Source organism: Ahaetulla prasina, chromosome 8 (assembly GCF_028640845.1).
Source record: "Ahaetulla prasina isolate Xishuangbanna chromosome 8, ASM2864084v1, whole genome shotgun sequence".
Taxonomy (NCBI): Eukaryota; Metazoa; Chordata; class Lepidosauria; order Squamata; family Colubridae; genus Ahaetulla; species Ahaetulla prasina.
Window position 1 is genome coordinate 32,759,791 of NC_080546.1, and position 12,411 is coordinate 32,772,201.

The window sequence follows — 12,411 nt, forward strand, 5'->3', positions numbered from 1 at the left end:
ACATTTTTTTTCACACCTTGCTTTTATCTAATTGCTTAATCTCTTACCCAAGCACATTTTTAATGTATGCTTGCCTCTGGCACCTCAGAAAGACTTGTGCATGTACACATCAACAAACTCTCAAGCAAATTCCCTAAAATTCTAGGTCATCTTCTCTTCAAATATATACCTTAGTTCCCCTGTCCTGAAATAAATTGAGAATGCTATAAATACAAATACGGTCTACCATAGCTTTGTTGCTAACTAATCACATATGCATAGGAACTTTGGAGTTAGTGATAAGAGAACAGAAAATAACTCAAACTATTTCTCTCTCTAATCACCTTTCTTTGTTTGTAAGGTAACAAGAGTTTAGTTTCCCATAGCAGAATATGGAACAGCTATGAAGTTGTCATAAAGGAAGATACACTTGAAAGTTTCCAAGATGACATGTTAAAATCACAGAGGAATTTTGGGAGAAGTTGTTTATGAACAAATTGATTGGTAGCTAGAGGTTTTATACGGAATAATGTGGATCAGAAACTTTTGGCGGCTACTGAAAATGGAATAATGGAGCCTGTTGGTTTCTATTCAGAGAAAGCTTAGCTAGTAAACTGAAAGGGGACTGAGCAGTTTTGTTTTATTTATTCAATTTGTATAGTCACCATCTCAACAAATGACTCCGGATTGTGAACAATATAATTAGTTATTACTAATTATGATTTAGAGATTAGATAAAACCACAACAAGACTTCCCAGAATGTTCAAGGGGACATTCCATAAAGAAGGTACTGAAGAGAATATGCATTTAGATTATTCTAGTATTTGGATAAGGTTGAAGATAGATGGAGGAAAGATAAAATATTTGCTTATTGGATAAATAACCAGTCAATATGTAGTGGATGGTACAATGTTACTTTCTTCAAAATAGTTTTTATTAAAAAGCTTTTACATACATAATAAGAAATACATTCAAAGAAAAAATTAGTAAATGTGAAAAATAAAGGAAAGAGAAAAAAATAATAAAAACAGAAAACAAAAGAAGTGACTTCCAATCTCCTCCTCTGCAGTTATATATATAATTCTAATAAAGCCTCTCTCTACTGACATAATCATAAATTCCCTTTTTTCTTTAACTTTTAATCTTCAAACCGTAAATCACAAAATCATTTTCTATATTAAAAAAATCAATAAGGTTACCAAAAAATGTAGATATTATCCTTTTTTCTAATCAAAGAAGTGAATTTGATCATCTAGGCAAGTTCCACCAATTTCAACAACCATTCCTCCATGATAGCAAAACTGTGCCTATAGTAATCTTGCCTTTATAATAGCCCTTGATTTATGACAATTGAGCCCAAAAGTTCGATTGCTTAAGCAAGACAACTGTTAAATGAGTTGGGCCCCATTTTACGAACTTTTTGCCATGGTTGTTAAATGAATCACTGTAGCTATTAAGTGAAACAGGTGATTTGTTAAGCGAATCTGGCTTTCCCCATTGACTTTGCTTTCTAAGTTGGTTGCAAATGATAACCCCAGGACCCCAGAATCATAAACACATGCAGGCTGCCAAGCAACCAAAGTTCGATGACGTAACTGTGGCAATGTTGCAATGGTCATAAGTGTGAAAACCGATCACAAGTCACTTTTTTTTCAGTGCCGTTGTAACTTTGAATAGTTGCTAAACAAATGGTTGCAAATCGAGGAAAACCTGTATATCAAAATAATGCTTCCATTGCTCTTTTTTAACTCTTTACCCATCAGTTCAAAAAGGAACCATTCTGGCTTCAACTGACTACTAATCGGTATAGCGCTTAAATTACTTAAGTTCTTTCCTTAGTCTGGAGTAATTATACACAAAATAATTGCTATGGAGAACAAATTCAGGTCTAAAGAAAAATGCCCAAGTCGCTACAGTCAAAGGAAGGGCAAAGACCTGAGATACGGTATGAGCAAACATGAAAATTAGGACAGACTATATGAAGGTTTTTATATCCTGCAATATTTTGATGAATCATCAAATACAAAGGCAGATTCTCCTTTACTTTCTATGCTTAGAGATGCTATATTAACTCTTACCAAAGGAATTACAAATTCTCCCTGCAATTATTAGTTCTTCTAAATATAATTTAAAAACAGATGAAAAGGTTTTTTTCCAGCTTTGTCTTTATGCCCTTTTTTCACGTGTTCTAAAATAGCTTCTCCTTTCCACCAATGAAAAAGAAAATGAAGACTTTCAATTGTTCAACCACTTATTGCTCAAAGGTAGCTTCACCACTGGAAGGACAATTACTCTTAGTAGCGCAACCTGGAATGCAGCTATAATATACCAATTCATCATGTCTGGACTCTTCTAATGGGTCTCATTACTCAAAAAAGAAAATGTTCTTAAGGAATTCTACACCAATTGTAACAGGTTGCACTGTATTTATCCCAGAAAACAATCTTTTTTCTTCTAATTCTAGTAGAGCAATATATTAAAGTCACGTCTATAAAGTGCCATCTTGCAACAGATCAGTGTACATCAGAAAGATTTAACCAACGTACGAATGTACCATGAAGATTTTCTTGAACCAAATAAAATTTCATTAAAAACCATTTGGAAATTTACCGTTTTCATTTTTTTTAAACTGACTTACAAAATATACAATCACAAGTTTTAGGAATAATTATATTCCTAAGACTATTAAAACCTTTTTCTTTTTAGCTTGTCAACAAAAGTTTACAAACGTATTCTGCAAAAAAAAAAAAAAGTTATAGCTTGCATAGAAATATTTTGCCCTGTGCAAATTTTATTAAAATAAGGCTTAAGGTTTTTTTTAGCAGCAATATAATATTTTTTTTTTAAATGCCAAGAAATGGCAAGAAAATACTCTGCAGTCTGCACTTAACATCCAGTTACTGTATACATTTTATCTAAATGTCAAAGAAGTCAGCAGCTTAGAGCAGGGGTGTCAAACTCCAGATCTAAGCTGGTCCACGGGGCTGCCCTGGAAACAGTGAAGGACCAGTCCAGTGCCTCTGCCAGCGAAAATGAAGTTTGCGAGGACTGTGCACGGCCTTCTCGGGCTCTGTTTTCAGCTGCAACAGTCTCCTGCTGCCCTCTGCCAGCAAAAACGGAGCCCACTGCCCCCTCACAGGTCAAACACAACTCTGATGCAGCCCTCAATGAAATCAAGTTTGACCCCTCCCTAACTTTAGAATACCAGACATGTCCACAACATAAGGCAACATGGTATGTGTTCAGCACCACCATCTGCTTTCAGCAAATCACAGGCTTAGAATTAATCCATTTGGATTCACAAATCTAATCACTGCTAGAAGATTGGTAGAGAAAATTGCTAGCTTCCTTTTTGACAGCGATCGTCTTATTGGATTGTCATGCTGGACTTAATGAATCTTTGCAAGAAAGAGAGAGAGATAAAAGATTTTTACTTGTTTGCATATAACTGTATCTTTCTAACCCGGAGGGTCATAACAGCAAAGTGTAAAAGAAAAAACCTGAAAGTCAGCCAAATCAAAGACATAAATAAAGTATTGGCTTCATTACTAATCAATTTCTTATGAAAATGAGACACAACCCAAAAAGTAACAACTTCTCCTGAATCAAGTAATACCAGGAATATGAAGGTCAAATTTGTTTCGTAAGTAGTTCTGCATTTAAAACAAATGTGAGAACATTTTTAAAATGTTTTAGAATGGGTAGTAATCCTCAAGATCACCCAATACTTTAGAGGACAGAATCGAATGTTCCTGTGCAAGAGCTGCTAGTTCCTTGAGAAACTCTGGGAAGAGGGCTGCCGCAAGGATGGTGTTTGGAATGTGCAAGGGGACGTTGGGAAGACCAGAGCCTTTTCTTGCTTTATTTCCCAAGTAAGTCTGGAGGAGGGCTTGGGATGCCTCTGAGAGGTTCTTAACCTTTTCTGTGACACTCTTCTGCTGTCCATTGTCTGCAAAATAAAAAAAAAATAAAAAAGTAAAATGTTTGAAATGACTTTAAATGCACATGCAACATTAGAAGTTCTAATAAAAAGTATTGGGTTATTTTTTTTACAAGACGTTTAAATGTGTTTTGAGATCATTATTTTAAGTTTTACAACCGGCCTCACAATACAGGTCATCAAAAACTCTTATTTTACTGTTAGGAAAACTTCACTTATCTTTTGATAAATGGGCTTGTCAACCAAGATTCTTAAGTGTGGAACATCACAACATGAAAGGTTTATAACTGTAAGCAATGTGGCAGTATCAATAACACGAAGCAGCCATTCTAATTCTGGATATTATTTAGGGCTATGTAGTGGGAATTTTTCAGTGTCCTAACAGGTGCATTTCATGTACTTCTGCTCTTGTGTCCTGCAACTTAAATTAGTGACATGAACATGAAATATAAATCTTTTATATTTATATACAAAATTGTTTGTGGAAGAAGATGTTCATTTTCCTGATAAAAATGATTATCTCATGATAACTTTATGGTCATTACAAACAGTCTTAACAAAATGAAGAGTTGGAACGGACTTTGGGAGGTCTTCCAATCCAACCTCCTGCTCAAAGAGGAACCCTCTACCTTATTAGACAAATGGTTGCCTAATTTCTACAAATGGTTGTCCAATTTCTAGGCACAGTCTTGTGACAAATTAATTCTCTCCTAATTGGTACAATCTGTGTTGATGACATCTGGCTATAGATATTGTAAGCTGTAACTATTAGTCAGTGATTCTTAAAAAGCTGCTACAAAGTGAGAGAGCGAGCAGCAAAAAGAGATTCAGCTTGCAGATTGACCAGAAAAATCAGGGAAGACAAATGATCAAGGCTACAATAAAAGTATATCTAGCTGGAATTAAAAATATGTTCCTGTTTAAAATATCTTGAATATTTTAAAAGGAAAAATAATCCAAACTGCCTCACGAATTCACTGGATGTTGGGGGTTGTTCATACTGCATGTGTTAAATATTTTGGAGATAGATGAAGCAGGGCTAAAAATATCAAAGCAAGCATTTGGTTCATGCCTTGGGGGACATATAAAAAGAGTGGCCACAATTCAAGGGAAAGGCATTAGGCATCTATTTTTCTTTGACAGAAGACTTTCGAAGTCTTGCAAAATAGTTCTGAAAACGATAATACGATGTCAAAAATTCTTCTGGTTAACTCAGCCTACTGAAACCAGAATTGTTTGAATCCTAGTCTCCATATGTTGGGTTTTAAATTCAAACTCCAGGGAACAACTGCCACATCTCCTAGCAGCTAGTTACTTAATGTATATTTCACACGATTCACTAATTATGTGTATTAGACAATGGTTATAAAAGATACCAGAAGATATTAGGAGGGCAATCAGAAATGAAGAAGTATTTAAATTAAAATTGGAAGGAAGGAAAGAAGGTCCCAACAGCTTCTTATTAACACTAAAGCAAAGCTTACAATGAAATCAAGGAGCAGAAAAAGGTAGACTACTCTGGAAAAAAATAAAGCAACCTCTTTCCCCGTTCTACTGTTAAGCAATTAGTCACTATGGTTACTGTTCTCATCAGATTCTGAAAAGTCTCCTTATCCCTGAACGCAGCCACTAATGAAAATTCCTATCTGCAGCAGCTACAGAAGAACAATCCTCTGACACAAGATTCTAGCAGAATGCTAATCAAGGCTTGGTGGGGTTAAAAAGTTAATTCTGAAACCAGAACACATAAACTTCAGCCCACAGAATAGCAAGCATGCTATTTTTCTAAAAGACTCCCCAAAATCAATCCCCATGGAACCTATCTTAGAGACCTTTTCAGGTCAGTGTTCCAATATTTGAGGGGCTGTCACAAAGAGAAGGGAGTCAAGCTATTTTCCAAAGCATCCGAAGCCAGACAAGGAATAATGGATAGAACCTCATCAAGGAGAGATTCAACCTAGCAATTTTCCGACAGTGAGAACAATCAACCAACGGAACAGTTTGCCTTCAGAAGTTGTGGGAACTTTATCACTGGAGGCTTTCAAGAAGAGACTGGACAGCCATCTGTCAGAAATGATGTAGGGTCTTTTGCTTGGAAAGGGGGTTGGATTAGATGACCTACACGGTCCCTTCTAACTCTGTTAATCTGTTAATATCCATGCCTCTGAACAGGGAAGCTCCCTTTATTCACCCTGTCTTTTCATGAATTTGATTAAAGGTAATATATTATTACATTTTATGAAAGTAATTTCATCTGCATAGAAAGCTACCCCAGTTGTTTATTCTTAACTTATGAGCCAAAAAGCAGCAATGATAGGAAGCAAATCCAACTTTTAATTAACTCTTCCAGCCTTTATAATTGGAATCATTTCCCTGTTTTTGTCTTCTATATTAAAATTTCAGCTGAATTTCATATAGCAATTTACAATTTGGGACATGACTTTTCAGAATAAAATGGATTTGTTAAAAATTAGGGTCGAGTTACCACTATGCTGTATATGGAAGACTATGAGGAAGATGTATGGCAGTCAACAGAAGCTTCCTGGCCTACTCCAATTTACAAAGACAATACATATACATACAAAACTGACAATTCCATTCATATAAATAGTATGTGAATTGCATTCCATTTACTTCTTTCACATCTGTGCTAATTGGCCTTCTTTTAAACTCATTCCATGGCCATTGAAGTATTTACATTTTATTACTAGGGGAGCATACATAGTAAGCAGCTGATCTAGTGCAACAGCAACCACATGCCTAGGTTTGCTGCGGAAATAAAATTAGAGCAGATATAATACTCCATATGTAGATAGATATACTGAAAAAAAATTTGCCAACATTAAAATAAAACATGAAAAAGAACAATACTGTATCCTCTCCCCTCCCAGTTTATTAAGGAGTGGTTAGAAAGAGGATCAGGAAAATGCTTAGAAAATTAGATAATTATGTAAAATGTTTGCTAACTTTACATTTCAATTAAAAATTATAAACCAGTCATTTGTCAAATAAATAATGATGTGACAAAATCCTAAAGACCAAAGTTCAAAAAACAATTTGAGGAATTTCGTACAAGAGATTCTAAAAGAAAGAAACCACTAGCTAGCTTATATGGAGATTTTTTTTCTTCCTGAATTACTGATAAATAACTCTTGAGCAATATTCACAATAGCATTATTTACATAAAATTATCCAGTAATTTTATACAAGCATCCCAGGTCAAAGTGGAGATGCAGAAAATGATGATTATCTTCTTCCTAGAGCAATGCCTTTTTTTGTTTTATTAGCCTACAAATTGTTGCAATAAAAGTTGCTTAATATGCTAGAATTGAAAACAGTATAATCAAAAGGCAGCTAGAATAGGAAAATGTCTCATATGAAATAACCTAACCTTTCTGCCCTAAAATGTTTATAGCTAGACTTATTTTTATCACAGATCATTCCACTTGACAAAGTGCATTCATGAAATGTTAGATTTGCTCATCTCTGACAACAATGCTTAAACTGCAGAACCTTTTACTACTAGAATTCCCAAATGAATGTTTGAATCTGCTCTGCCCATCATATTGCGTTGCTAAAAATAAAGCGACTTAAAACAATATTTTAATAACGCCTATTACATCTATAGATGGGAATTATTTTGGAAAAGGCTGTGCCATTTTAAAATAACAACAGTAATAGTAGGTTTAAGGTTAAGTAGGTTAAGCTTTAATAAATAAATACAATTATAACCGTTTTACCTTCTTGAGAGAAAAGTAGGATATCACGAAAGGTAAGACTACAGCTAAATTGCACATTTATTTTGCATACACAAAGTTTCAGCACTTTGTCACCATGAGGACTGAGCTAGTTTTTTTCTGCGCTAGTTTCTTTGGGACATATGGATATTGCAGTGAACATTCAACTATGTTAAACCGGTTTTAGGGTTTATGATACAGGTTTAGTTATATAGCTCAACAATGTTTGAAAATTATGCCACCACTGTTAAGCAGTTAGAAAATATTGGGGAACTCAAGAAAAAAGGATTATTCTCTGGTTTTCCACCATTAAGATAAACTGATAGTTCAAGCTGACACATGTCCTAGCCATCTCATTTACCTGCCAGCTCTGGTCAAGATGAACCCAACACTAGACTGGTGAACAATGCCAACTATCTTTACCTAAAAAGAATGGTGGGTAGGAAAATTCTCAAAATTAATCCTAACGATTATCTAGAATAACCTTGCACTGTATATAGTTTACTTTCCATTTATTCAATTCTTATTAAAGCTAGAAAAAAATATGTTTAATTTATCAGGAATGAGTATTACCTTTAGTTAATGATTCTAAAGGAATATCCAGTGCATCTACTCGTAAAAGCAGGTACTTTTGTGCTTGTATCAAGAGAGCAGGGAAATCTTTTTCAATGGAAGCAAACTGCTCAATTTTATTCTTTATAGATGCCAGCACCTGCCCAAAAATAAAGTAAAATAAATAAATAGCATCTGTACAGCTACAAATACAGTTATTTACTAAATTATGACTGAATTATGTACTTTGTCCTTAATAACTCATCTTACTGTGATATTTTATATTCTCTTGATTTAAACAATTACATTTTAACAAATCTGTATTAAGATATTACTCTGCAAAAACTTAATTTTTTAAAAAAAAAATGATAAGTGCTGCACTTTAAAGCAGGGGTCTCCAACCTTGGCAACTTTAAGACTTGTGGACTTCAACTCCCAGAATTTGCTGGCTGAGGGATTCTGGGTGTTGAAGACCACAAGTCTTAAAGTTGCCAAGGTTGGAGACCCCTGCTTTAAAGTGAGTTTTAAAAGATTTCTTTTTAATATTAAAGCAGTACCTGGTACAGAGACCGCACACTAGGCTGGAATACCATATTTGTATTAAGCAAAAAGGAACGAAGAAGAGGTTGTGGGTAACTGGCCAGATGAGTAATTATTCCAATAAGCAGCAAATTCACATGCAAGGAGTTTTCCAACATGTTTTCCAGTTTTGATAGCACCACGCTGATAAATGGGCCTGCAGATTTAAAAAGCAAATCAAAACAAAACAGGTTTTTGAATTGTTAAGAAAGGAGACGAAAAGGAAAGAGGGGTTTGTGAGATCTGATCCAACTCACAGCATCAACATATTTTATGATTTTATTTAGAATTAGGGCAGTTATTAGTTTCGTCTGCAGGCATACAAATTCAAACAGTAATTACAGCAGGTAAGCAATCATTAATCAGGCTGCATTCCTTTCTTTCAGCTCTCTTGCTTCTTCTTCCGCTAAGGAGCAGAACTGCAAAAAAAAGAGGCTTGATTTATTAGCATCTGGCCTAGCATTTTTAAAATGAATTTCCTTTCCACTGGATAGGAGTGCAGCCCAGTGTGTTAACAAAATGTATGCATTGCTATTTCTAGATTCCTACTTAGTGTTAAAAAAAGAAGCATTGACTGGTGTTGGCTGGCATTGTCTTTCTCAGGCTGGCAGTATATGATTTCTCCTTCACCCCACTTCCCACAGAAGCCATTTGTAATGAGTAGAAGCATCCCTCATTGGTACTTCACCTTCAGTCCTGAAACCCCCACTCAAGCCTTTTCTAGCCTGGGTTCTCCTGAAACCAAGGATCCTTCAACAGCCAATGTTGTCTAGAATCAGGGGTGAAATCCAGCAAGTTCTGGAAAACTGGTAATGGAAATTTTGAGCAGTTCGGAGAACCGGCAGTGGAAATTTTCAGTAGTTCGGAAAACTGGCAAATACTACCTCTGGCTGGGCCCAGAGTGGGGTGGGAATGGAGATTTTGCAATATCCTTCCCCCAGGAGTGGGATTGGAATGGAGATTTTGCAATATCCTTCCCTCAGGAGTGAGGAGGGAATGGGGATTTTGCAGTATACTTCACCTGCCACACCCTGCCCACCAAGCCATGCCCACAGAACTGGTAGCAAAAAAAAAATTGGATTTCACCACTGTCTAGAATCTATTGGGGGGTGGGGCATGGGGGAGGATTGGAACTTAGCAGCCATTCCTCTGGGCATTTCCAAAAAGTCTTATTATATCCCTGGTTCTCTCCTTCCTTTTGCCAGCATAGCAGCTGATCTTTTTCGGTGAGAAAAGATGTTACCTAATGTATTTCTTTGGGTGAATGTAAGACAGGATAACAGACAGCCCTAGGCTGTGACATGCTGTCACAGGAGCTCTGATATTAAAAATTGGATTAAGAACCACAGCTATCGGCTATTCTGCATTTCTGCTTTCAACAAAGAGACAGGAACTGATGGCATTACAACCGGTACATTTAATGCTAATATGGAGTACATATGCCTGGGCAGAGGACAGGGAACATATATGGAATGCTGCCTGTCCCAAGGTACGACAATATGACTTCTCAATAAGCACAGCTGTTCCAAAAACTAAAGAAAAGAAAAGAAATATTTATAAAGATTCCAACACTGTTGTAATTTTCCCTTTATTTTCTTCAAGATTTTAAATGGAGAGGGGGGCGGGAGGGAGAGAGAAATCCTCCTATCCTATTTCTCAGGAGTTGAAGTATCAGTGACATTCTGAATTTAGCAACCCTCCAAATCTTCTCCTGTTGTCTTCCCACACATTCCAAGTAATTGTCGCCCCTGGAAAATATAGCTTTCAAAGAGATAAAGTAAATTATAGCTTGGCCTATACCAGTATTGATGAACACAAGTGCATGCATGAGCTGGGAAGATGATCTTCCAGTTTCCAGTGCGCGCATGCACACTTGCCACTTGGTCTTACTTTTTCTGGCGTGCATGTACACACAAAGACCAGCTGCCCTGTGCGCATGCGCGCACCGGAAACCAGAAGAGCAGCCGCCCAGTGCACATGTGTGCACCGGAAAGATGATCTTCTGGTTTCTGGCACACACGTGTGCACCAGCAACCTGATCTTCCAGTTTCTAGCTCACTGGCACGTGTGAAGACCAGCTGGCCGGTGTGCATGTGCGCGCTGGAAACCAGACGATCATCTTCCTGGCCGGCGCATGTGCAGCTGCTCTTTCAGTTTCCGGCGATCCCGCATGCATGAACACCAGCTGGCCGGTGCACCAGAACCCAGAAGAACAATGGGCGACGGCTCATGTGCCTGGAGAGATGGCTCTGCGTTCCACTTCCAGCACGCATGCCATAGGTTTGCCATCACAGGCCTATGCTCATATTTTTCACAGAACGGAATGGGGTAAAGTAATCCCACTTTCCTTTTATCTTCCTATAGTTTGCCATACTTTACAATTGTCACTCAGGGTTGCCATATTGCATTGATGGAACAATCCAAGATATCGACAGTAGAAACCTTCAAATTTCTAGGTTCTATCATATCGCAAGATCTAAAATAGACAGCTAACATCAAAAACATCATTAAAAAAGGACAACAAAGAATGTTCTTTCTGCGCCAACTCAGTAAGCTCAAACTGCCCAAGGAGCTGCTGATTCAGTTCTACAGAGGAATTATTGAGTCTGTCATTTGCACCTCTATAACTGTCTGGTTCGGTTCTGCAACCCAACAAGAAAAACACAGACTTCAGAGGATAATTAGAACAGCAGAAAAAATAATTGCTACCAACCTGCCTTCCATTGAGGACCTGTATACTGCCCGAATCAAGAAGAGGGCCGTGCAAATATTTACAGACCCCTCGCATCCTGGACATAAACTGTTTCAACTCCTACCCTCAAAACGACGCTATAGAGCACTGGCACACCAGAACAACTAGACACAAGAACAGTTTTTTCCCGAAGGCCATCGCTCTGCTAAACAAATAATTCCATCAACACTGTCAAACTATTTACTGAATCTGCACTACTATTAATTTTCTCATAATTCCCATCACCAATCTCTTTCCACGTATGACTGTATGCCTGTAACTTGTTGCTGGCAATCCTTATGATTTATATTGATATACTGACCATCAATTGTGTTGTAAATGTTGTACCTTGATGAACGTATCTTTTCTTTTATGTACACTGAGAGCATATGCACCAAGACAAATTCCTTGTGTGTCCAACCATACTTGGCCAATAAAAAATTCTATTCTATTCTATTCAGATGTTTTGTTACTATGCTAGGCAACATTACCAGTGGAGAAAATTTGAGGAAGTGAGATTGGCATGTGAGATTACACATGCATCTGTCTTGCCTGCTTGCATGGTGCTACAAGCGAATGTTGTTCTTCAACTGAAATGATGTCTTGTTGGTAGATTTTGACTTGCAAGATGACATCTCGTATCTTATCTGTGAAATCAGCTGTTTGATGGGATGGCTCACTGAGAGGCTATTTTCTTTCCCTGTGATTGTTGAATTTGTTTAGGTTTTCATTGATTCCATAAAATGGATCTATTTATATCATAATTGGTTGATTACTTTGTGATATGGGGAAAATATTGAGGGCTGCTCATGCACTACTTCTGGGTCTTTGGATATGTTTTGAGATAGATCTATAAAAAGGTTTTATCTCTATGGATCACTGTTTGGCTAGA

The 12,411-nt window shown here is 36.8% G+C and overlaps 1 protein-coding gene across 4 annotated transcripts in view; it reads right to left on the reverse strand.

Moving 5' to 3' along the window:
• Window positions 1–892: 892 nt before the first annotated feature.
• FHIP1A (FHF complex subunit HOOK interacting protein 1A) overlaps window positions 893–12,411 on the reverse strand; it is a 79,701-nt gene continuing 68,182 nt past the window's right edge. For 3 of the 4 annotated variants that reach the window (XM_058192757.1, XM_058192754.1, XM_058192756.1), the window contains 3 exons: window positions 8,767–8,945; window positions 8,231–8,369; window positions 893–3,929 (listed from right to left, as the gene is read on the reverse strand). In XM_058192757.1, coding sequence (XP_058048740.1) covers window positions 3,673–3,929; window positions 8,231–8,369; window positions 8,767–8,945 — 575 coding nt within the window. In that variant the 3' untranslated portion in view covers window positions 893–3,672. The remainder of the gene's footprint in view (window positions 3,930–8,230; window positions 8,370–8,766; window positions 8,946–12,411) is intronic. The other variant, XM_058192758.1, reaches the window with a different exon arrangement.